The following is a 21958-nucleotide window of genomic DNA, read 5'->3' on the forward strand; positions in this document are numbered from 1 at the left end:
TAAGTTCTCTTTTTCGTCAAAAATGTATGATTTTAATTTCTTTTGTTTTTAATAAAATTGTGATTTCAAAAATGTGTGATTCCCTAATAAAATAATAGATTCAATGAGATTTTTTCTAAAAAATAAAAACTTATCCTTTGTTCTGAAAATAAATAAACCCTCATGTAAAATAAAACTAAAGTAGATGTTTGGCTTACATTTTTCAATCTAATGGCAGTTAAAAAGTTCTAGTTTCTAAAAATAGCTGTAAAATAACATTAACCTTTTAACTTGCCCAAGGCGGACAATTTATGTCAATGAAATTCACCCAAAACTGTGTGCCTTATGGCACTAATACTTTCATTCAGCCTGGCAGTCCTTTCTGAGGCAAAAATACAATCTCATTAAAAACACCCCAACTAATATAAACTGTTATATGGCTGATGTGTGCTGTAAGACACACTGTCATTTACTTGCCATAAGGCTATGAAAATTGATAGATAAACGTGCCGATGCGTTGTTGGAGTAAAAGGGTTAACTAGTTAAAAAAAAAAAAAAACTGGGTAATGTACCCAGTGGCAATGTTCCCACATGGGCAATGTTCCAAGTGGCAATATTCCCACATGGGCAATGTTCCCAGTGGCAATGTTCCCAATGGCAATATTCCCACATGGGCAACGTTCCCATTGGCAATGTTCCCAGTGGCAATGTTCCCAGTGGCAATGGTCCTAGCGCCGTTTATCTTTAACTTGAAAAACATTTTAAAGTAAATACTAAAAGTATAGGAACTGCCTCATTAGTACTAAGCACCTAATTAAGTAGTGCAACATACTAGTTGAATTTTACTTTACTCATTCTCTTAAAAAATCTATAAGTAGTTGAGTCAAACCCATCTGCAGAAATGGCTGAAAGTATTTTAAGTAAGAAAAACGACACAAATTTTCCCACGATGGATATCTTTATGTGTTCAACAAGCACAGCAAGAAGGACCCTTTGATGAAGTTTTGGAGATGTGAAAGCAAGAACGAGTGCAAAGCCTGTATACACACTAAAAACAATTAAGCGATAAAGGAAATAAACGAACATACTCATGGTGCTTCAGCAGTAAGTGTGGAAATAGCTGTAATTAAAGTCAATGTAAAGCGTCGGGCTGGAGAGAGTCAAGATCAATCATCGTCAATTATACGTTCATGTAAGAGAAAATATTTCTCAAGCCGCTCAAGCAGCACTTCCAATTTCAGATGCAATGAAGCAAACTGTACGGAGAAGAAAAAATCATATGAACCTCATTTCTCCAAATCCTGTTAATGTTCATGATTTAGTGATCCCAAATGATTGCAGACATTATATGAAGAACAATGGTGAACATAAAACTTTTTAATAGCTGACAGTAGCCATGAAGATGGTAGAATTTTAATTTTTGGGAGACAGAGCTGGACTGTATTTTTACAAGATTCTGAAGTATGGTATGCTGATGGGACCTTATCTCCTCCCTTATTTACACAAGTGTATGTAATTATGGGAAGAAGGTTTGGAGGAGTTTATCCAGTTTTACATGCCTTATTACCAAATAAAAGGAGTGCAACATATGTATGCATGTTTCAGATGGTTCATAATGCAATCCCAGGATTAAATCCAAGAAAAATTTCTTGTGACTTTGAACAAGCAGCTATTTCTGCAATGGAAAAATGTTCTCCAGGAGTAATGACACAAGGGTGTTTCTTCCATTTAGAACATAATATACATAAGCATCTTGAACAGATTGGGCTCCAGGTTTTATATAACAATGATTCTGAATTTGCTTTAAGAGCTAAAATGATCACAGCCTTATGCTTCATCCCTGTTCCTTACTTGGATTACTACACTGATGCCCCTTCAGAAGACTTGCCTCTAGAACTTCAACCACTGCTTAACTGGTTTGAAGATAATTATGTAGGACAACCAATGAGAAGAGGCAATGGCAGGCAGCCCGCTCTTTTTTCCTTCAGAGATGTGGGACCAATACAACTGAACAATAATACTGCTGGAAAGGACCAAACTAACAATCAAGCAGAAGCAGCGCATAAAAAAATATATGTGGAATTAGGAGTTCACCACCCCATTATATGGAAATTTATTCATGGACTGAGAAAAATTCAAAAGAGCCGAGACACATGCGAACAATTGGTTGCTGGCCACGCTCCTAAACAAAAACTTCTTAAGTATGTGAGAGCTGATGAGAGCATTTTGAATACTGTGCATCATTTTGACGAAAGGTAACCATTAGAATTGCGAAACACATTAAATTATTGATTTTAATTATAATTTTCTTTTTCTTTCACATAAATGTTTTAGGCCAGAATAAAGGTTTTGCAATTGTAACCTAATTTAATTTAATCCATTTCTTCCATCCTTTAATTTTAATTTTGGGATCAAACCGTGGTGGGCCAAAAGCATGAGTGCCATAACCTTTGAGCTCCAAGATTGGGGCCAAAAGACCACAAAAGCACTTCAACCTCAGGAGACTCAGAACACTTCCTACCCCTCTTCCTTCTAGTAAACTTCTTCCAATCAGAGGAAGACCTACCAACATATTGCTAAAGTGAGAGGCATAAAATACCTGTATGGTGCATTACCTACAAGGGACATGAAGCATCCACAGAAACACTCCCACCTCTCATGATGCCTTTGTACTCTTTTCTTTATAATGAAAAGACAAGCCCCAACAAATTATTCAAACTAAAAAGACAGCCAAGCAGAGAGCAGATGTCTGCACTCGGTAACAGCAGATAACAAGTGCTTCGTGACAGCAGATGAGTGAGCTAACCCCAGTAAACACCCGTTAACTACCCTGTAACATGTTCAACGGCTGTCTTCTACATAAAAGGTGATGTTTTGCATTTCCGTAGAAGCAAAAGCATGTGCATTATTCCCCCTCCAACCCTGAATGCAATCCCATTATCATTGCTAAATTATGAAAAAAAAATCATTTATATATAAACTGCAAAAAAATGCACAACAAATAAAGAAATAACCAAGTGATAAAAATTTATTAAAAACAAAAACATTGTGTGAGGACCACCTAATAAAAGAAAAAGATTAAATACAAAAATGAAATAGTGACAAATGCTCTATCAGTGTATTCTGTGATGAAGTATATTATGTCTCTTGCACTGTATAAAAACTTTCATATCCAACCATTTGTTTGACAGGCCCTGCTCCTCAACCATCTTGTCAAAAAAGCAAGTGTAACAGTCACTCCTAGTCTCTCAAGTTCTACATACTCCATACTTCAGAGGAAGAGGTTTGCTTGTACTATGAGGAAATCTGATATCATGAAAATGTATCATGAAAATTTTCTAATGCTGTACAGTACTTTGCATGCCAATTTAAGTTTTCAGCAAAAGCAAGTCCAACACTTATTTTTTTCCATCCTGAAAATTCTATAGCTTACATTCCTAGTAAGAGGGGCTCCTCCCACTCCATCCTTCTATAAAACAATAACCTCCTAATTTATCTCTAACTATAAGGTTTGCAAGGTGTTCAGATCCTTACAAAATCTGCTAGGGATTTGGCCTGAATTACATTCCTGCAAGATTCCTAAACAAGTTTACATATGAACTGGCTTCTGCACTTGGTTTGTTAATTTTAACTTACTGCATTTTCCTGCATATAAGGCACATTCCAATCTTTTTTTTTGGGGGGGAGGGCATTCTGTGAAAAATAAAAATATCCTTTTCCCTACATCTCAATCCTTCTCAATTTGGGTTATTTTGAAGATTCTTACCTACTATTCAAATATTACTATAAATGAGAACGGTAATCCTTGAATATTTCATCACACATTAGGCGAATGAAACTTATGAACATATTTCTGTTTGCTAGCCTGATGTTATGGTCACAAAAATTGACCATAACATCATCCAAAATGCACTGTCAACCATCTGAAATAATATGAATCTCTCTCTCTCTCCTCTCTCTCTCTCTCTCTCTCTCTCTCTCTCTCTCTCTCTCTCTCTCTCGTACAGTATGTATTACTGATACTGTTATTTTAATCTTCAACTATTTTACACCAATACTCAAATTTATTTTATATTGTACAGTACACATTACTTTGTCATCATACCATCCACAACATCTAGTAAACATGAAAATTTACCCATTGTGCATAATCCCAGTCTACTCTTTTCTCTATATATATTGTTCATCATGCTTTACTTTTACTATCAGACTCCTTACTTATTATGAATGTAAAAAATTGACAAGGTGTGATAAGTGCTTGTAGCAATAAAGATAAAGTACTCTTTAAAAACTTGCACACTACCTAGTCTTAAGTGCAGTTTGTATGCAACTGTTAATTCTTTGATTGCTTTCCATCTGTGTAAGTGATAGTATAGTTTTTTTACATTCTTCTTTCCCCAAAATTTTCAAATTCCTCTTTCCTGGATATTTCTTCTCTAATGTACTTGTTTCCAAGAGGTTCTTTTTAATGTAACTAAGATGACATGTCTAGCATTCATTATTCTTTTTATCCCTTCATAAATTTTCTCCTACTCTTCTTGATAGGATTCCCTGTTTTGTACCTTCATGATTTTTACTTGCTTTGTTCTGTAAATATTTTCACCTGAAGTTAATACACCTACAACTGCTTAACCCTTAAACGCCTAATGGACGTACCATACGTCGACGAAAATTGTCTGTTGGATGTCAAGTGGACGTGCCATCGTCGACTAAAAATGCTTTTTTTAAATATTCGCGGAAAAATAATTATAGGCCTAGTTTTGGAAGGTTTTCAAATCCGCGCCTTGAGGATGCTGGGAGTTCGCGGATCAGCTGTTGTTTTGTTTATGGCGTCACCCAGAGCGGCGCATCTTGCAATTCCCTCCCTTCGTACCAGACAGCATCAGCGTCGGACCGTGCGAGGCGATTTTTTGGCGCATCCGTGTTTTGCAGAACTTTGGCAAGTGTTTTGCGTGTTTGTGCTGCAACAGGACGTTTGCAGAGATGTCTCAAAGCCGTCAGGACCGTGAAAGGAGCATACTGCCCTGCCGTTAGTGAGTGTGTGAGGCGAGTTTTAGACTGGGATGCTGGAGAAGGACCCAGCAGCCAAAGTGACCCCAACTTCTCAGCACCGTGTTGTTCGCCCGCCACGTGTGACCGAAGGGGACCAAGGACCACATCCGTGCCTTTACGACCCTAGGAAGCATCGGGGTGTCTGAGGGCATCCGTAAATTTTTAAAAAACTTTTCCTTCGCTGAAAATCCTGGCATTTCTTAGTCACCTTGTCGTAATTTTTCGCCATTTTATATTATTTGTTACATAAAGTGTTATACATCAAAATGTGTGCAATTTCATGTAGAATACAACAAAAAAATAAATCATTCTTTTAGCTTTTAACAGTTTTGAAATATTTTCATTTAAATCACGATAACTGACAAAATTTTAACATTCGGTCAATTTTGACTCGACGAAATGCTCGAAAAGCTTAATCGTAAAGCCAAAATTCTTACATTCTAGTAACAATCAATCATTTACCTTTATTCTGCAACAAACGGAAAGTCTCAGCACAATATTTCGATTTATGGTGAATTTTTGAAAAAACTTTTCCTTCGCTCCATAAAAAATCTAGCATTTCTTGAGTCACATTGTAAGTAATTTTTTCGCGTTTTATATTATTCGTTTATAAAGTGTTATACATGAAAAATGTGCGCAATTTCATGTAGAATACAACAAAAAATAAATCATGCTTTTAGCTTTTACCATTTTTAAATATTTTCATATAAATAACGATAAATAGAAAAAAATCAACCTTCGGTCAACTTTAACTTTCGATCGAAATGCTCGAAAAATGCAATCGTAAGCCAAAATTCTTACATTCTATTAACAATCAATCCTTTACCTTCATTTTACAACAAACGGAAAGTCTCTGGCACAATATTTCGATTTATGGTGAATTTTTGAAAAAACTTTTTCCTTCCATCTCTTCCTAAAAATCCTAACATTTCTTGAGTCACCTTTTGTCATTAATTTTTTGCCATTTTATATTATTTGTTACATAAAGTGTTATACATCTAAAATGTGCAATTTCATGTTACAACAAAAAATAAATCATTCTTTTTTAACAGTTTTGAAATATTTTCATTTTAAATCACGATAACTGACAAAATTTTAACATTCGGTCAATTTTATTTCGACGAGAAAATTTTAGCCAAAATTCTTACATTCTAGTAACAATCAATCATTTACCTTTATTCTGCAACAAGCGGAAAGTCTCAGCACAATATTTCGATTTGGTGAATTTTTGAAAAAAACTTTTTTCCTTCGCTCAAAAAATCTAGCATTTCTTGAGTCACATTTGTCGTAATTTTTCGCCCGTTTTATATTATTCGTTACATAAAGTGTTATACATGAAATGTGCGCAATTTCAACAAAAAATAAATCATGCTTTTTAGCTTTTACCATTTTTGAAATATTTTCATATAAATAACGATAAATGAAAAAATCAACATTGGTCAACTTTAACTTTCGATCCGAAATGGTAAAAAAATGCAATTGTAAGCTAAAAAACTTACAGTCTAGTAATATTCAATCAATTTCTTTCATTTTGAAACAATTGGAAAGTCTCTAGCACAATATTTCAATTTATGGTGAATTTTGAAAAAAAAAACTTTTTACGTCCTTTCGTTACAATTCATGCATCATTTTTGTGATAATATTTTCTCTGTGTTGCTTTAATCGTTTACAATCTGTTATATACCAAAATCACTGCAATTTAGTGTACAATACAACTAAAATAATTAACTCATTAACTTTAACCGTTTTGCTTACAAGCGTGATTTGTATACAATTATATACGAGTTTTTAGCTGTCATATATGCCAATTTATATATGATAATGATATTTTTTTCATTTCTGATGGTTGCATATTACTAAACTGAGGCAATCAGAAAAAGACCAAAAATGAACTCTTAATCTTAAAAACTAAGCGTGCTGTGATTTTTGAAAAAAACTTTTTTCGCCGGCTGCTAGCTCCCCGAAGATACGCCCGGCATACGGGAGACGTTTTTGTAAATAGGGCTTCGGCGTTTAAGGGTTAATAAATTGCACCAAAATACATTTTTCAGCCAGAGGGGTTATGCAGAGGTTAATTCTTTCCTTCAATTAAAATACAATTTGTGGATAGCATCTGTGGTATTAATATATTTAGTCATATTTTGGACAATTTAGCTGTTCTTCATATATTCATACTATAAAACAGTCATCTCCCAGTTATGAACACAAAGAAAAACCCATAATGCAAGAATTTGTATTTACCTAGTACCATAAATATCCTCTTCATCTGCATAGACTATTATCTAAACTACTAACAATTGCATACTCACGTCTCTCGTCACCAGAGGACCCACTTTCATCTGGTACTTGGCATCCACCATCTGTAGTGCATACTCCCTCCTCAGCAACACCCTGAAAGCCATTTGAAATTAATGTAACTGGACTCTTAAACAGTACATCAGTTCACTCTAAAGTACAAGAAACTATTTCAAGTACACCTGTAGGTGGTAATAAATCAAACAATATTTCTCGTTTACATTAGTGGAGGACAGTAATACAGGACGGGTGAATTTCAGGCATCTCAAAAGCATGTTATTAGTTACTAATTTCTGTTATATTACTTTATTAGCTTAAAATAAAATGAAAGTGTCACTAAAACAATTTTCAAGGCCTTAGGCATTTTAAGGCTTTGTATTTTTTATCTTTTTCAAAGATTTTTAATAACATGTTTTCTAAAATTATCATCAACAATGAACAATTATACTGTACAAAATACATAGTGATACAATGCACAAGAGACAGAATACAAGCAAATACATAAACTTGGGAGTCTCTAGAATACTAAAAATATTCAATCTCATTGTCACACAGTTTCCAACCATATCCTGAGACCCTGTCTAAAACTGGCACAGTTTCAATGTCCCTCAGCATTTAAGGGTTACACAACCTATTTATTCTACTAAAACCATTATAAATTACAACTGCATTCAGCTACAACACTCAAATCCCTCTTGATAATCTTAAATTATTTCAACTCAATAGCCCTCATTTGACCTATCTTGTTACCATCTCATTTTTATGATAAAATAAAGTTTTATATATATACTTACCAAGCAATTACATAGATACTAACTTTCTACACGGCAGTCTAAGAATTAAAATTTCACGGTGGCGCTACTATCGTTCGTGTAGGTGACAAGGTCCCGCCAACTTTCGAGACATAGGTACAACTCAGCAAAAAGCTTCAATTTGTTTTAGCCCTGATGTCCATATGAAGGGAGGCGGATGGGCTCCAATTACTTGGTAAGTATAAATAAAACTTTATTTTATCATAAAAATGTCATTTCTGAGCTCGGCCCTGTGTCACCGGTGAAATTCCATACTAACACGAATTTCTAGGTATATATATTTGCTAAGTATACCAGAGAAAAAAGCTTTCAGGAATGCTGGGTTACTACCCCCAGATCGTCGTCTTCTATATGGAAGGCGTCGATGTGTCCAAGGGTGAGTGAAAGAATCACAACCACAGAGCTACACTTTCGATAGACATTCCCATGTCAAAACCCCCGGAAAGAAGCGGAGAGCCGTACCAGCTCCACACTCACCGCCATAATGGCGACTCAGCGCCCTACACTCATTCCATTTCTAGCACACATGATCATCACGCTTTGTGTTTTGCTTTGTGCTTGTGCAACCCATATTTGCCTTGTTTCTCAGCATGTCGCCGAGCATCTTTACTGTCACCAAGTTAAGTACCATCTTTTTGTGGGTTTTTTATGATAAGTTTGGCTGTTTGGCCCGTATTTTCATATTATACGTAGTTGTTGTTATGGCGTACGTGTCCCCCCGTCAGCCATGGCGGCGAGATTTGCCCATCCAGCTTGTTCTGTTTGGGGCTTCTCCTAAATCATTTACATTATGCTCGTTATTCCCCTAGGATTCATCCTGGTGGCGTTTCCTGGGCGGGTTGTTTTGGTGTTTCTCTACGTTAATTTGTCGAACCGCATATTGGGGTTCCTTCATTAGGGTTCCCGTCATTTTCCCGCTTAGGTTTCTCCACAGGGTGTTTTCCCATTGACAGTTTTAGCTATGTTTACTATTATATTGTGGTGTGCTGGTGCTTTTAATCAGTACGGGGGAGCGTCAGGTACGGTTTTATTGTTTACTCCCTGTCGCTCCTCTTGGTTAGGCTATGTGGCTTGCACAAGCACATTTTTATATATATTTATTATTCTTAGTGATGGTGATTTATTTTTATCTGGTTACTTTAGTTGTGTGGGGTCCCCTAGCCTGCCTATGTTACGTTAGGCTTGTATTTTGCTTCCTTTGGCCTCCCGTTCTCCCCTTCACCCTGAGTTAGGTTAGGTGTGAGGGTAGGATCAGCAGGTAGAGAGAATTTCTGTTGTTGTTCCTTCCACTGGCCGTGGTTTGGGTGATAGAGTGAGACCCCATTGTCCTCCCCCTTCTTTACGGAGGGGTAGAGGGGCCCCCTTTTTTATGGGTGTGTCTCCTCTGTGATGTTATAGCATCCCCCCCCCCCTTCCGTTCGGCTTTGGTTGGTTTTCAGCACGGGATTTCTCTCCCCGTTGTTTCCTCTTTCCTCCCTTCCTTATTCCCCGTCTCCTGTGCAGAGGGCCTCTGTTTCAGGTTCTGGCTAAATCCTGTTGGCAGGGTTTCAGTGGACCTGTATGACTTTAATAATTGGCAAAGTTAGAGTGCCTTAAATTCATCTTCACGGATGCCACCATTCATCATGAGCCTAACAAGCTCATGAAGAGTTCCATCTGGGGTTAATCTCTTCCCAGGGGCGAAGTCTCCAGCGTCCTGGCCCGAGGCTACCAGGAGCCAACCAAAGCCCTACGCTCCGTTGGGGTATCTCCGCCTTCAAGCGGAAGACCCTGATCTGGCAGCTCCCAGGTAAGTCACAGCAAGCGTTTTGGGTGGCACAGGAGGCCTCAGCACCAGGCGGTGGTTCAGGCTGTCCCAGTCTCGGCGGTGGGCCAACCCTCCACCTCCAAGGCTCAACCCCAGCAGTGCGTGCTGGTTCAACCAGCCCAATCCCCTACTGCACCATCGTGCGTCTCCTCTCCAGCGTACAATCCCACCTACCTATGAGGCCGTGGGGTCTTTCACGGCCTTAATAGGGCGCAAGGGGAGAAGGTCGAACCCCATACAGAGGCAAAGCTGGATCTGCCTCGGGAAAATCAGGCCGTGGTAGAGAAACAAACCGCTTCCTCCCACTGAGACCAGTCAGGTAGGTGGTCGCCTTTGCTGGTTCAGAGACAGTGGTCCTTCAGTCCTTGGGCACACAGCATTGTGTCAAGGGTCTGGAGTTGGAGCTGGATCAAGGATCCCCTCCCCTGACCAGATTTTACCAGCCCCCTCCAAGCCCTACAGGACTTTGTGTGACTTCTCAACAAGAGAGCAATAAAAAAGTAAGGCACCTCAAATTTCAAGGCAGGTTGTTCACTGTTCCAAAGAAGATTCCGATCAGCAAGAGTGATTCTAGATCTGTCGCGTCTAAATCGCTACATAAGATGCGACAAGTTTAGCATGCTACGGTGGCTCAATGCGGACTCTACTGCGGCGTGGGCCGTCACCACCTCTATGTCGATCTTTCAGGCGCTTACTATCGTCCCGGTTGCGTTGAACTTCTCTCCCTTCCTGGGTTTCAGACTCGGAAACAAGCCTCCTCCTTCAGGGTCATGCCTTTCGGACTCAATATAGCCCCCAGGATTTTTACGAAAATGGCGGAAACAGTCGTTCAGCAGCTACGGTCCCGGGGGATCTCCCTGGCGGCTTACCTGGACGATTGGATAATCTGGGCTCCAACAGTACAGGAGTGCCGGAAGGCTACAGCCATAGTGATCAAGTTCCTGGAGTTGTTAGGCTTTCGGTTGAACAGGAGAAGTCCCGCCTGACTCCGAGTCGGTTTCAGTGGTTGGGTCTCCAGTGGGACCTGTCCTCGTACAGGCTATCCCTCCCGCCGTCCAAGCGGAAGGAGATAACCGCCGCTTCTGAAATTTTTGAAGGACACAGCAGCATCCCGCCGGTCTCAAGAGAGAATTCTCGGCTCCTTCAGTTCGCCTCAGTGCGGACCTGCTCTTAAAGCTAAGCTAAAAGATATAAACAGAGTGTACGGAGGCAGGCCAAAGTCAGGCTCAGAGACAGAGTCTCTTCAATCCCATGATCTTGAAAAACAGGCTTCGACCAAAGTCCACAGCCAGTGGCCTGTAATAAGTCGGTCCCCACTCAATTTCCCTCCAGCTTTGGTAATCACACAGACGCTTCATTAAGCGGCTGGGAGGGTACTCACCAAACCAAAAAGTTCAAGGGACATGGTCTACAATGTTTCAACAGTTTCATATAAACACCTCAAAGCTGGCAGTGTTTCTAACTCTCAAGAAACTCCGCCCGGTGGCCAGATTCATCAGGCTGGTGTTGGACAGCGCCCGTGGTGGTTCATTGCATCAACAGGGCGTGCTCCAAATCAGGTCGTAAACCAGGTGATGGTAGCTATCTTCTCCCTGGCGAACAAGCACGGCTGGCATCTGTCAGCCACCCACCTAGCGTGGTGCGGGCGTGTGGCGGACTCCTGTCAGGACTACTCCGTTGGAGACGGAGTGGTCCCTGGATGGGGAATCGCTCAATTGGATTTGCCGCCGGGTTCCAGGACTCCAAGTGGATCTGTTCGCTACGGAGAGCAATCACAAGCTTCCCTGTTATGTGGCTCCCAACCTGGACCCCCAGGCCTTTACCATGGATGCGATGACCATAGACTGGAACAATTGGGAGAGGATCTACTTGTTTCTCCCAATAAACATGCTGTTGAAAGTACCGCACAAACTCAGGTCATTCAAGGGCCAACTACCTCTGGTGGCTCCCTATTGGCGAAGAACAACGCTGGTTCCCTGCTCCAGGAGCTCAAGTTGCAATGTCATCAGATACCCAAACTCAGACTGAAGTAAGTAGTACAAACCAGACTGTGTCAGCTTCCTTAAGAATTCAGAATGCCCTGGTTTTATGGACTTTATAAAGTTTGCTGCAAAAAGGGAGCAAACATTGACCCGTCAACACTCTGTTTCTAGAACCTGATAAGAGGGATTCTACTCTCAGACAGTATGATTCAGCAGTCAAAAAAATTAGCATCCTTTTGAAGGCATCTGAAGCTCAAACTATGACTACTAACCTACATGGTTACTTTCTTTAGATCATTGTTTGAAAAAGGCCTTGCTCCGGCCACTATTACTACAGCTAAATCAGCCTTAAAGAAGGTATTTTTGTATGGTTTAAAATTGACCTTACAGATTCATACTTTCTCCTCCATCCCTAGAGCATGCGCCAGTTTGAGGCCCGGTAACACGCCCACATTCTGTTACCTGGTTCTCAGAATGTTCTAAAATTGGCATGATGCTGATAACTCACAATGCTCTTATCTGGATCTGTTAAGAAAACCTTGTTTCTGATTAGCTTGGCTTCAGGTGCCCAGAATTTCAGAGCTATCAGCTCGCTAGAGGTGATGATCATGTTGATTTCCTCCCGTCCGGAGAAGTCCTCCTTTTCCCTGATCATAGGTTCCTAGCTAAAATGAAGACCCTCAGGACAGGTGGTCCCCTGGAAGGTGGTACCTCTTCCTCAGGACCAGTCCTTATGTCCAGTATATACCTTAAAGTCTTATCTACAAAGAACTCCACAGTGTAAGTCAGGTCCTCTTTTATCAGGAAAAAGGTGGAACTCTTTGATTGAACGCTATAAGACAGCAAATTCTGTATTTTATTAAACAAGCCAACCCGGATTCAGTCCCTAAGGTTCATGATATCTGGCGGTAGCTACCTCTACTAATTATTTTCATAATATGGATTTTGCTTGAACTTACCAAGTATACGGAATGGAAATCACCTCTAGTGTTTAAACGCCACTATTTAAAATCTTTCAAAAGCCCTGAAATTTTCTACAGTGGCTGTGGGGGTGTCATTCCCCACCTTTAATTATCCTTAATCCTTTTCCTTCCCCCTCCCCCCACCAACCTGCCTCATTTATTTCTCTGCCTGCTTTTCTGGATCAGTCATGCCTCACTGCCTTGCTCCTCATAATTGATGCTATTGCCCTGGTTATTGTTTGTCTTGGTGATTGGATTTTGATATGCTGTGAATTTAGATTAACATAGAGGTACTGGAGTGGTTTTTATTTTGCTTCATGTACCTCAATTCCTGATTTTGTATATCTCTCATTGTTCTTAGGTTTAAGTTTGTATTTACCTGTTTATACCATTATATTGTGGGTGTGTTTTATTCCACCCATAATTATATTGTATATCTGTCATTGTGCATTACTCTTAGACTTAAGTTTACATATTCTTCATTGTGTCTTTATATTGTTGGATGTGTTTTGTTCCACCCGTACTTACCTGTTATTAAATCTATTTTTCCTTGATGAGATATCATAATTAAATCTTTTTTTTTTTCATAGCATATGTTTTTGTTCAAATCAACTTTTGTTTTCTTTTGTAGCTTTGCAGTCTTGGCATGATTCTCTGTCACTCTTCACCGGGTGACACGGGCCGGAGCTCAGAAAGGGATTTTGACAAAGGAAAATCTATTTCTGAGGAGGCCCGTGTCACCCGGTGACCCTCCCCAGCTACTTTCCCCGACTTGCACATGCCAAGCCTGGGGTGGTGCTAATCTGGAATGAGTGTAGGTGGCGCTGGAGTCGCCGCATGGCGGGCGGGGTGAGTGTGGAGCTGGTGCGGCTCCGCTCTTTCCGGGGTTTTGACATGGAATGTCTATCGCCAGTGTAGCTCTGTGGTTGTGATTCTTTCACTCACCCTTGGTAATACCGGCGTCTTCCATATAGAAGGCGACGACCTGGGTAGTAACTCCAGCATTCCTAAAGCTTTTTCTCTGGTATACTTTAGCAATATTTATACCAGAAATTCGTGTTAGTATGGAATTTCACCGGGTAACACGGGGCCTCCCTCAGAAATAGATTTTTCCTTTGTCAAAATCCCTTTTTTATATAAGTGACTTACCAAGTAATTACATACCTGACTCCATATTGAATGGAGGAGGGAACATGGACATATTCTACTCCAAGACATTAAGAAAGTAATGACTGAAATACAGTAGAAAAGGTTGCTAGCATCAGAATATCACTTGTTGTTCCTTACCTGGTAAGAGAGCTCCTGCAGACTGGCACTGCCTTTGGGAGGAGCTCATCTTAAGCTGTGGAGGATATAGCAGTTGGGCCAAGGATCGCCTCCACTTCAGTGGGTACTTTGCAGCCATGGAAGTTCACCGATGGTTGGCAAAGATTAAAAAAGGGTGCCCTTGTCCTGGGCGGAGACCAGAGTAAAAAATAATGCTGTCACCTTCACTAGAATAAAAAAAAACCTCCACCCCAACCACTAAAATTTGGTGGGTACTCCAGGTAAAATGTACCCCAAGACTTCCCTTGAACTCAACACCTTACAACAAGGCGAGTGGATAGTAGAGGGACAGACAGACCCCTATGCTTCCTCTCCCAACACATGCAAACCATGGATAAGGATCCTAATGTGCTGCAGTTTTCGAAAACATTTTGATGTCCTTGAGATAATGCAACGCAAAAATAGACCTGGACCTCCAAAAAGTTTATTGCAGGATAGACGATGAAGACAAATTATGGCGAAAGGTAAGAGATGTAGTGATGGCTCAAACCTCATGAGCCTTTACTCTAATGGAAGGAAAGACATCATCCTGTATCTGAGAATGAGCTTCCAAAATAAGGCTCCTCAAAAAGAAAAAAAGGGCATTCTTCGACAGGGGTCAAGATGGGTTCCTCACAAAACACCAGAGATTATTCAAGGGCCCTCTAATTTTCTCTGTCTTATGGAGGTAGTACCTCAATGACTTCACAGGGAAAAGCAATCTCTCCTCCTCCTTTGGTCCACGAATGTCCATCAAATTCTTAATGGCAAATGAGCGAGGCCAGGGATTGGAGACATTCCCATTCTTGGTGAGGAAACCAAGAGAAAGGGAGCAGATAGCGTCCCCTTGAGAAAACCCAACTCTCTTGTCAAAAGCATGCATTTCGCTAATGCGTTTGGCAGTAGCCAACGCCACAAGAAAAAGAGTCTTTTTCATGAGATTCTTGAGCGAAACTAAGCTAAGTGGTTCGAAGGTGGAACTAGTAAGCCATTTCAAAACCACGTCTAAATTCCAAGACACTGCACTGGCCTTCTCTTGCTTGGAGGTTTCAAAAGATCTAATGAGGTTGCTAAGGTCCTGATTGGAGGACAGGTCCAAGCCTCTATGCTGAGCCAAGCATTGACCTGTATCCTTTGATTGTAGGGGGCAATAGCTTTCTGAAGGTCCTCAAGAACAGTAAAAAATCTGCTATTTGGCTAACAGTTGTCCCAGAAGAAGAGATTCTGTTAATCTCACACCATCTTCTGAAAATGGTAAACTTAGACTGGTAGAGCCTGCTAGAAGAAGCTCTCCTGCATCTAACAATAGCCTCTGCAGCTTGTTGCAAAAAAGCCTTTCGCTCTGACGAGGCTCCTGAGTCTGAATCCTGTCAGGGCCAGAGCAGGCAACCCTTGATGAAACCTGAGGAAGCGGGGCTGTCTGAGCAGTGACTGTTTTTGTGGAAGAAGCCTTGGGAAGTCCACAAGAAGACGTATCAGGTTCAGGAACCACTCCTTCCTGGGCCAGAACGGAGCAACTAAGGTTATCGTGACGTTCTGGCGAGACGATACCTTGTTGATCACCTCCCTGAACAATCCAAATGGTGGAAAGGCATACACATCCAGGCCTGTCCAATCCAACAGCATGGCATCCATTGCCCATGCTTGAGGTTTTGGAACTGGAGAGCAAAAGAGGGACAGACGGTGGTTCCTTGACATCGCAAAGAGATCTATGGAAGGCTTGCCCCCATAGCCTCCATAGATCGAGGCAGACTAGAGGATCTAAGGCGCACTCCGTCGGCAGGACCTGACGGCAACAGCTTAATCTATCTGCCAAGACATTCATCCTTCCCTGAACAAAGTGAGAAATGACTGTAACCTGATTCTGTTCTGCCCAAAGGAGGTCTTTCACTGTCTCGCAGAGAAAAAAGGAGTGAGTGCCCCCCTGCTTGCGGACATAAGACAAGGCTGTGGTGAAAGACTGAAGGCCCAGGTGAATGGCCTTATGGCCTTTAGCTCTCTGACATCTATGTGTAAGGTCCTCTGAACTGACGTCCATGTTCCTGAAACCCTTTGACTCCCTAAAAGGGCTCACCAACCTAGATCAGAGGCATCTGAATAAAACTCTACACTGGGGTTCAGACATGGAAGAGATGTTCCTCTCTGATCTCTGATGAAATGGGGGAGATGAAGGAGTCCGGCTGGGTCTTCCTGCACCAGCTTGCTCTCAGATAACACTGCAGGGGCCTCATATGCGGCCTGCCCAACTTCACGAATTGCTCTACTGAGGCCAACATGCCCAAGAGACTCATCCACTGGACAGCTGAGCAAGCCAAGAGAGAGATGAGAGTTCCTCTGGAGACATGACTCGATCCTTTTGGGGGATAGAAAAACCCGAAAAGCTTGAGAGTCCAAAATCATCCCTAAATAGAGAATCGTCTGTCGCCGTCAACCGTGACTTCTGAGGGTTTATCAAAATGCCTAGCTCGTGCTTGGTGAAGAGTCTTTTTCAAGTCCTCTGAGCACTGAGCTTCCGTTGTGGAGCAAAGAAGCCAATCATCCAAGCAGAGGGACACATTGATCTTGTATACAATTACCAAGAGTGAGCGAGGATCCTGGTGAAAACTTGAGGGGCTGCATAGACCAAGCAAGTGCAAAGGGCCCAATATTGGAAATCTTGCCTTTAAACATGAATCTCAGATATCTGCTAGAGTCAGGATGGATGGAAACATCGAAACAGGCATCCGTATAACCAGGGGGTGGGCCAATCCATTCACCTGATGGAGGAGGACTAGACAGAGCAGGTCGCTCATGTGAAACTACCGCCGACGTAAAAGTTCAGGCACTTGACGCCCAGAGTAAGGGCCTCCAACCTCTGATGATTGGGATCATAAAAGAGTCAGTTGTAAACCACTCCAACAAAAATGATCCATTACCTCCTCTACTGCTCCTCTGTGAATCAAGGACTCTACCTCTTGAGCAAGAGCCAAAAACTTCTTAGATCCTTCAGAGTAGGCTGTCAAGGTGGTCGGCGACCTGGACAAGGGAGGCTTCTCTTTGAAAGGAATGGAGTAGCCTCTTCTCAGCCCTTGGACTGTCCATGGGTCTGCCCGCCTGCAACTCCACTCCTCCCAAAAAAGACGTAGTCTGGCCCCAACTGGCATGCAAGGACAGAAGCTTCATTTCTTAGAGGCGGGCTTGAAGGTTGACTTCTTGATGGAACTTGAGAGAGGGCACAGGCTAGCTCGAGGTCTGGGTTGAGGTCTTGATCGTGCTTAATGAAAGGGCTGAAGTTGCAAAGGCAAGAAAGACTTGGAAACAGAGGGAGTTCCCTTAGGGCGTCTGGTGGATTGAGCTTACAGGTCCGTAGTAGACTTCTTCTAAAGGGCCGGCAACACTTCTCTAACCATATCTTGAGGGAAGAAATGAGTCTTGTCCAAAGGAGAAAACAAAAGCTCCGACTTCTGCGTAGACATTACTCCCTAGTGGCAAAGGAACACCGCAACTCTCGTTTTTTAAGGATCCCCATCGAGAAAAGGGAAGCGAGTTCAGCGGAACCATCCCTGACTGCTTTGTTAACACATGACAAGACACCAAGCCAGTCAGAAGCGAAATCTTCGGCAAGGTCCGGACAGTCTTTAATTTTTCTCACAAAGCACCCACAGTCCAACCCAAAAAACTGAAAATCTCTAAAACTTTAAAAAGGTTTTTGACGAGATGGTCGAGATTGATCGAAGACAACATAATCTTGGCTGAGGAAAACGCAGCTCAACACGTAGCATCAACCAAAGTCCCTTTGGGAGGCAGCAGAAACTCCCAAAGAGGGAGCCTCCCCAGTGGCATAGAAACGGTACGTCTTTCAGGAGCTTAGAAGGAGGGAAGGCAAAGGTAGCTTTACCTTGCTCCCTCTTAGGGGCTAGCCAATCATCCACCTCTTGAAGGACTTTCTTCAAATAGGAGGAAAGAACTAACTTGGGGAGACAAGCAGAAACTGCAGAGTGCTTCCCCATGAGGAAGGTAGACGCAGGCGAAGATGGAGAGGCAGACTCGAAGAAGTCAGGGAAGTTTGCCAAAAAGAACTTCAGCAAACTGGAGTAAGCCTACAAAGGAGTAGTCATGCTCAGCTTCCTCATCTGACGAAATCGGAGACAAAGAAGGGTCCTTGCCCTTGGAAGATGAAGACAACTTCTTCAAAAAGCCCATAAGATCCTCAAGCTCACGACAAAGTGAGGCTAAGGAAGAGTTCTCCTGAGCAGACGAGCGCAGAAGAGGCAAGGTTGGAGCCGAGCACTCCACAGCTGGCGCTGAGTGGACAGAAGTTGGTGCCGCGCAGGTTGAAGCAGCAGAGAGAGACGCCAAAATGAGCGACACACACCTGGCAGGAGACGCGTTCGTGAGCGCAAGACCGAAGAGAAGAAGGCAATTAGCTCTTCTGTGGAAGATCAGAGTGCCTAGGCACAAGCACTGGGCGCTCGAAGACCTCAGGAGACTTCGGGCTGTCCGGAGGCAGAACGGAGAAGCTACACGAAGGTTGTAGACTAACACCTGTCTCTTTATACCTCTTAACAAGAGGAGGAGAACTGTCTGCAACAACGAAATGCCTCATCAAAGGTTGAGAGGCGACAATTCAGCGCCGTTGGCGCTTCCTGTCAGGCAAAGAGTCACCAGAGTCCGGAGAAAGACGATCAGCACTAACTGAGATGCCTTTCAAATGGTACTCTGCCTAAGCCTGGGAGTGGACAACAGGCTAGGAAGAGGGGGCGACAACCTGCGGGCAAACCCCACCAGCCTCCCCTGGACCTCCAGTATGTCTTCTCCCCGGTGCGGGGGAGCGGGACAGGGACCTTCGTCTAGGAGCACTGGTGGGACAGGAAGCCACCTCCTCAACACGCACAACACTGTCACTTTGCACTGCACTACTAACACTGGGTACACTGGAAGACCTTTCCACAAAGGCTTTAAATGATACACCCAACTCCATAACCGTGTTGGCTAAAAATTCAAATTTCTTGTCAAATCTAGATTCGCGGCTGGCAATGGTGTCGAGATTGGAAGCATGGGAACCTGGTAAAGGAGTATAACGCAAAGAAGTAGGAGGGCTAAGGATTGGAAACAAAGCAGGGATCTGAGGAGAAGAAATAGCACTCTTCTATCACAGGAGGAGAAGGAACAGGAGCTAAACTAGCTTTATTCTTGGCTCTAAGGGCCGCCTTCTTCTTTCTATCCTTATCCAATTTAGCTAAGTGCGATTTCAAAGCCTTCCACTTTAGCTCGTCCCAATCCTGATATTCAGAACAAGTCAAATCTATATTACAGTCCTGCCTCCTACATTTCACACATTTAATATGAGAATCAAAAGAGATCTTAACAAATCTAGTCCTACAACCTTCGGAACAGTACTGAACACTAGAAAAACTAGAGTCAGACATCCTAACTAATTAGAATAAAGTTAACAAAGCTAACAAAATTACTAAATAGCAGCAAAAAATTTTCGGCACACACCAGAAAAGCAAAATTCGAATGCTTCACCAAAATACTGGACAAATATCCCAAAAAGTTATGATGATGACTGCACAAAACCATCAATGTTAGTCGGGAGCCAACAGAAAACAAATTGAAGCTCTTTGCAGAGTCGTACCCATCAGTCCCAAAAGTGGGCGGGGCCTTGTCACCTACACAAACGATAGTAGCGCCACTGCGAAATTTGAATTCTTAGACTGCTGTGTACCTGGTAAGTAACTTATATAAAATTTCATTTTACTGCTTAAGAGAATTTACAGACTTCACTGAATACCTGGCTTGACCCATTTATTGTGCAAAAACAATACCACATAAAGAATATTTTCAACACCAATCACCTTCACTAATCAAAATGCTGAAAACTCAGCCCATTCCTTATACATCACTGAGACTCTGTCAATACCAGATTCCAGAAAAACTGAATATGTTTAACCACTCAGAATTCACTGCAATTTTGACCTGAGTGCTTTAAAAGATTATAGTTTCTATTAGTTTTTTGCTAGTTTGAGTTTTTTATTATAAAGTATGAATTTAATTAATTGTAAATAATTTCTTATAATCATAGTGGCTATACAAGTAGTACAGTGCTCTCCCTTTATTATGCGGGAATAGGTTCCAGAACCTACGGCAAAAATGCAAGAATCTCCTCTAAAAATGCTTTAACTGGCTTACAACTGCCAAATGCCTTGTACCCCTTACACTAAAATGCTTCTAACTGCCTATTTTAACATTTCACTGCTTAATTTGATAGTTAAACGAAAAACAAAAAACATTAAATTATCATACTAAAGCAATTTAATATCATTTCAAACAAAAATACACCCCAAATCATCATCTCAAAACACCCAAAGTAACCTTACATTACAATACTCTCCTACTACTGTGACTCTTAAGTAGGCTATATACGCCCATAAAACACTTATAACTGCCTATGTTAACAGTTCATCACCAAACTTGACAGCTCAAACAAAAATCTACCTCAGACTATCATCCCAGAACACCTTAATATCATTTCAGTCATGTTGCAAAATTAAGTTCAAGCCTACAACTGTTACTCTTAAATGTCCCCTATCATTCAGACACGCATGTTTCTTTGGCCTACATAACTTGGGCATATATTTTACGTATATTTTCCTGTGTTGTAAAATGAATTTGAAATATTTACTGTACAGGTATGTATTTTAGGATAGTAATCCTGTATAGAGCATGGCTAAAATAGGTGGGTAGTTTAGATCGACAGGGCACGTACACACCTCCAAACAGAATGCTAAGTTTGTTAATTACATCGTGTTAGTATTTTCGTGATTACGTACAAATGCATTTATGATAAAAAAAATTATTTACTACAGTAACTTGTTATTAATCTTTGAAATGATGTTCTTAACATCATTTCAAAGTCATCGTAATAATTTTACCCTTACCAATATATATACAGGTTGGCCATCACCAATCCGGCATCATTGGGACCTAGAGGGTACCGGATTAGCCATTTTGCCGGATTAGCCATTTATTAGGCTAGAATACACGAAACACAGTAGCTAAGCACCTCATCCTAGAATTAAAATATCCCATAAATCAGTACAAGTTAGTTAATGAAGAAAAGACAATTATCAAATACAGGCAGCGCTCGAGTTACGATAATTCAACTTATGATATTTCGAGTTTAATATGGGGTTAGCAATTAATACCCGATACTGAAAATATTTAGAAATACTGTTAGATTTCTCATACAGGCGCACGCAGCAAAGCGAGACCAACTTCTTTTCCTCCATCTCTTTACTCCATCTGCTAGTTAAAAAGCTAAAAGAGAGTGATAAAAGTATTGTTGGTAACGTTATACTCTTGCGTAAATGAGTACAGCAATAAACAACCGAACGGGAAACTGTTGTTTTGCTAATAATCATCCTGGATAACAACTGTTATGCTTATATTTCAACCATTGTACGGTTAAACAATTACTGTAGTTATGTTACAAATGACGTTAAGTAATGTACAATAGGACTGATATATTTTTTACACTATACCCTTATTCGCTTTGGAGAAAAAATCGGCAAGGAAATATACTACTACAGTAACTTTAAGCTGCAAGTTGTAGCTGAAGCTGAGAAAAATGTTCAAGCTGCTAATGACTATAAATTATCGTGCATCCGCAACATGAATGAAACTCGACCGTAAATAAAATTGGAGAGAATGTATTTTAATCAAAACTACTGGGCATGAAAGAATACAAATTACTGCTGTTTTCATGCTGATAAAAGATAAATA

General features: G+C 41.2%; 1 protein-coding gene across 1 annotated transcript in view; it reads right to left on the bottom strand.

Moving 5' to 3' along the window:
* LOC136839101 (tetratricopeptide repeat protein 17) overlaps positions 1 to 21958 on the bottom strand; it is a 234977-nt gene that overhangs the window by 57690 nt on the left and 155329 nt on the right. The window contains exon 14 of the mRNA XM_067104750.1: positions 7341 to 7422. Within this exon, the coding sequence (XP_066960851.1) occupies positions 7341 to 7422 (82 nt within the window). The remainder of the gene's footprint in view (positions 1 to 7340; positions 7423 to 21958) is intronic.

Source organism: Macrobrachium rosenbergii, chromosome 1, assembly GCF_040412425.1.
Source record: "Macrobrachium rosenbergii isolate ZJJX-2024 chromosome 1, ASM4041242v1, whole genome shotgun sequence".
In the NCBI taxonomy this organism is placed as follows: Eukaryota; Metazoa; Arthropoda; class Malacostraca; order Decapoda; family Palaemonidae; genus Macrobrachium; species Macrobrachium rosenbergii.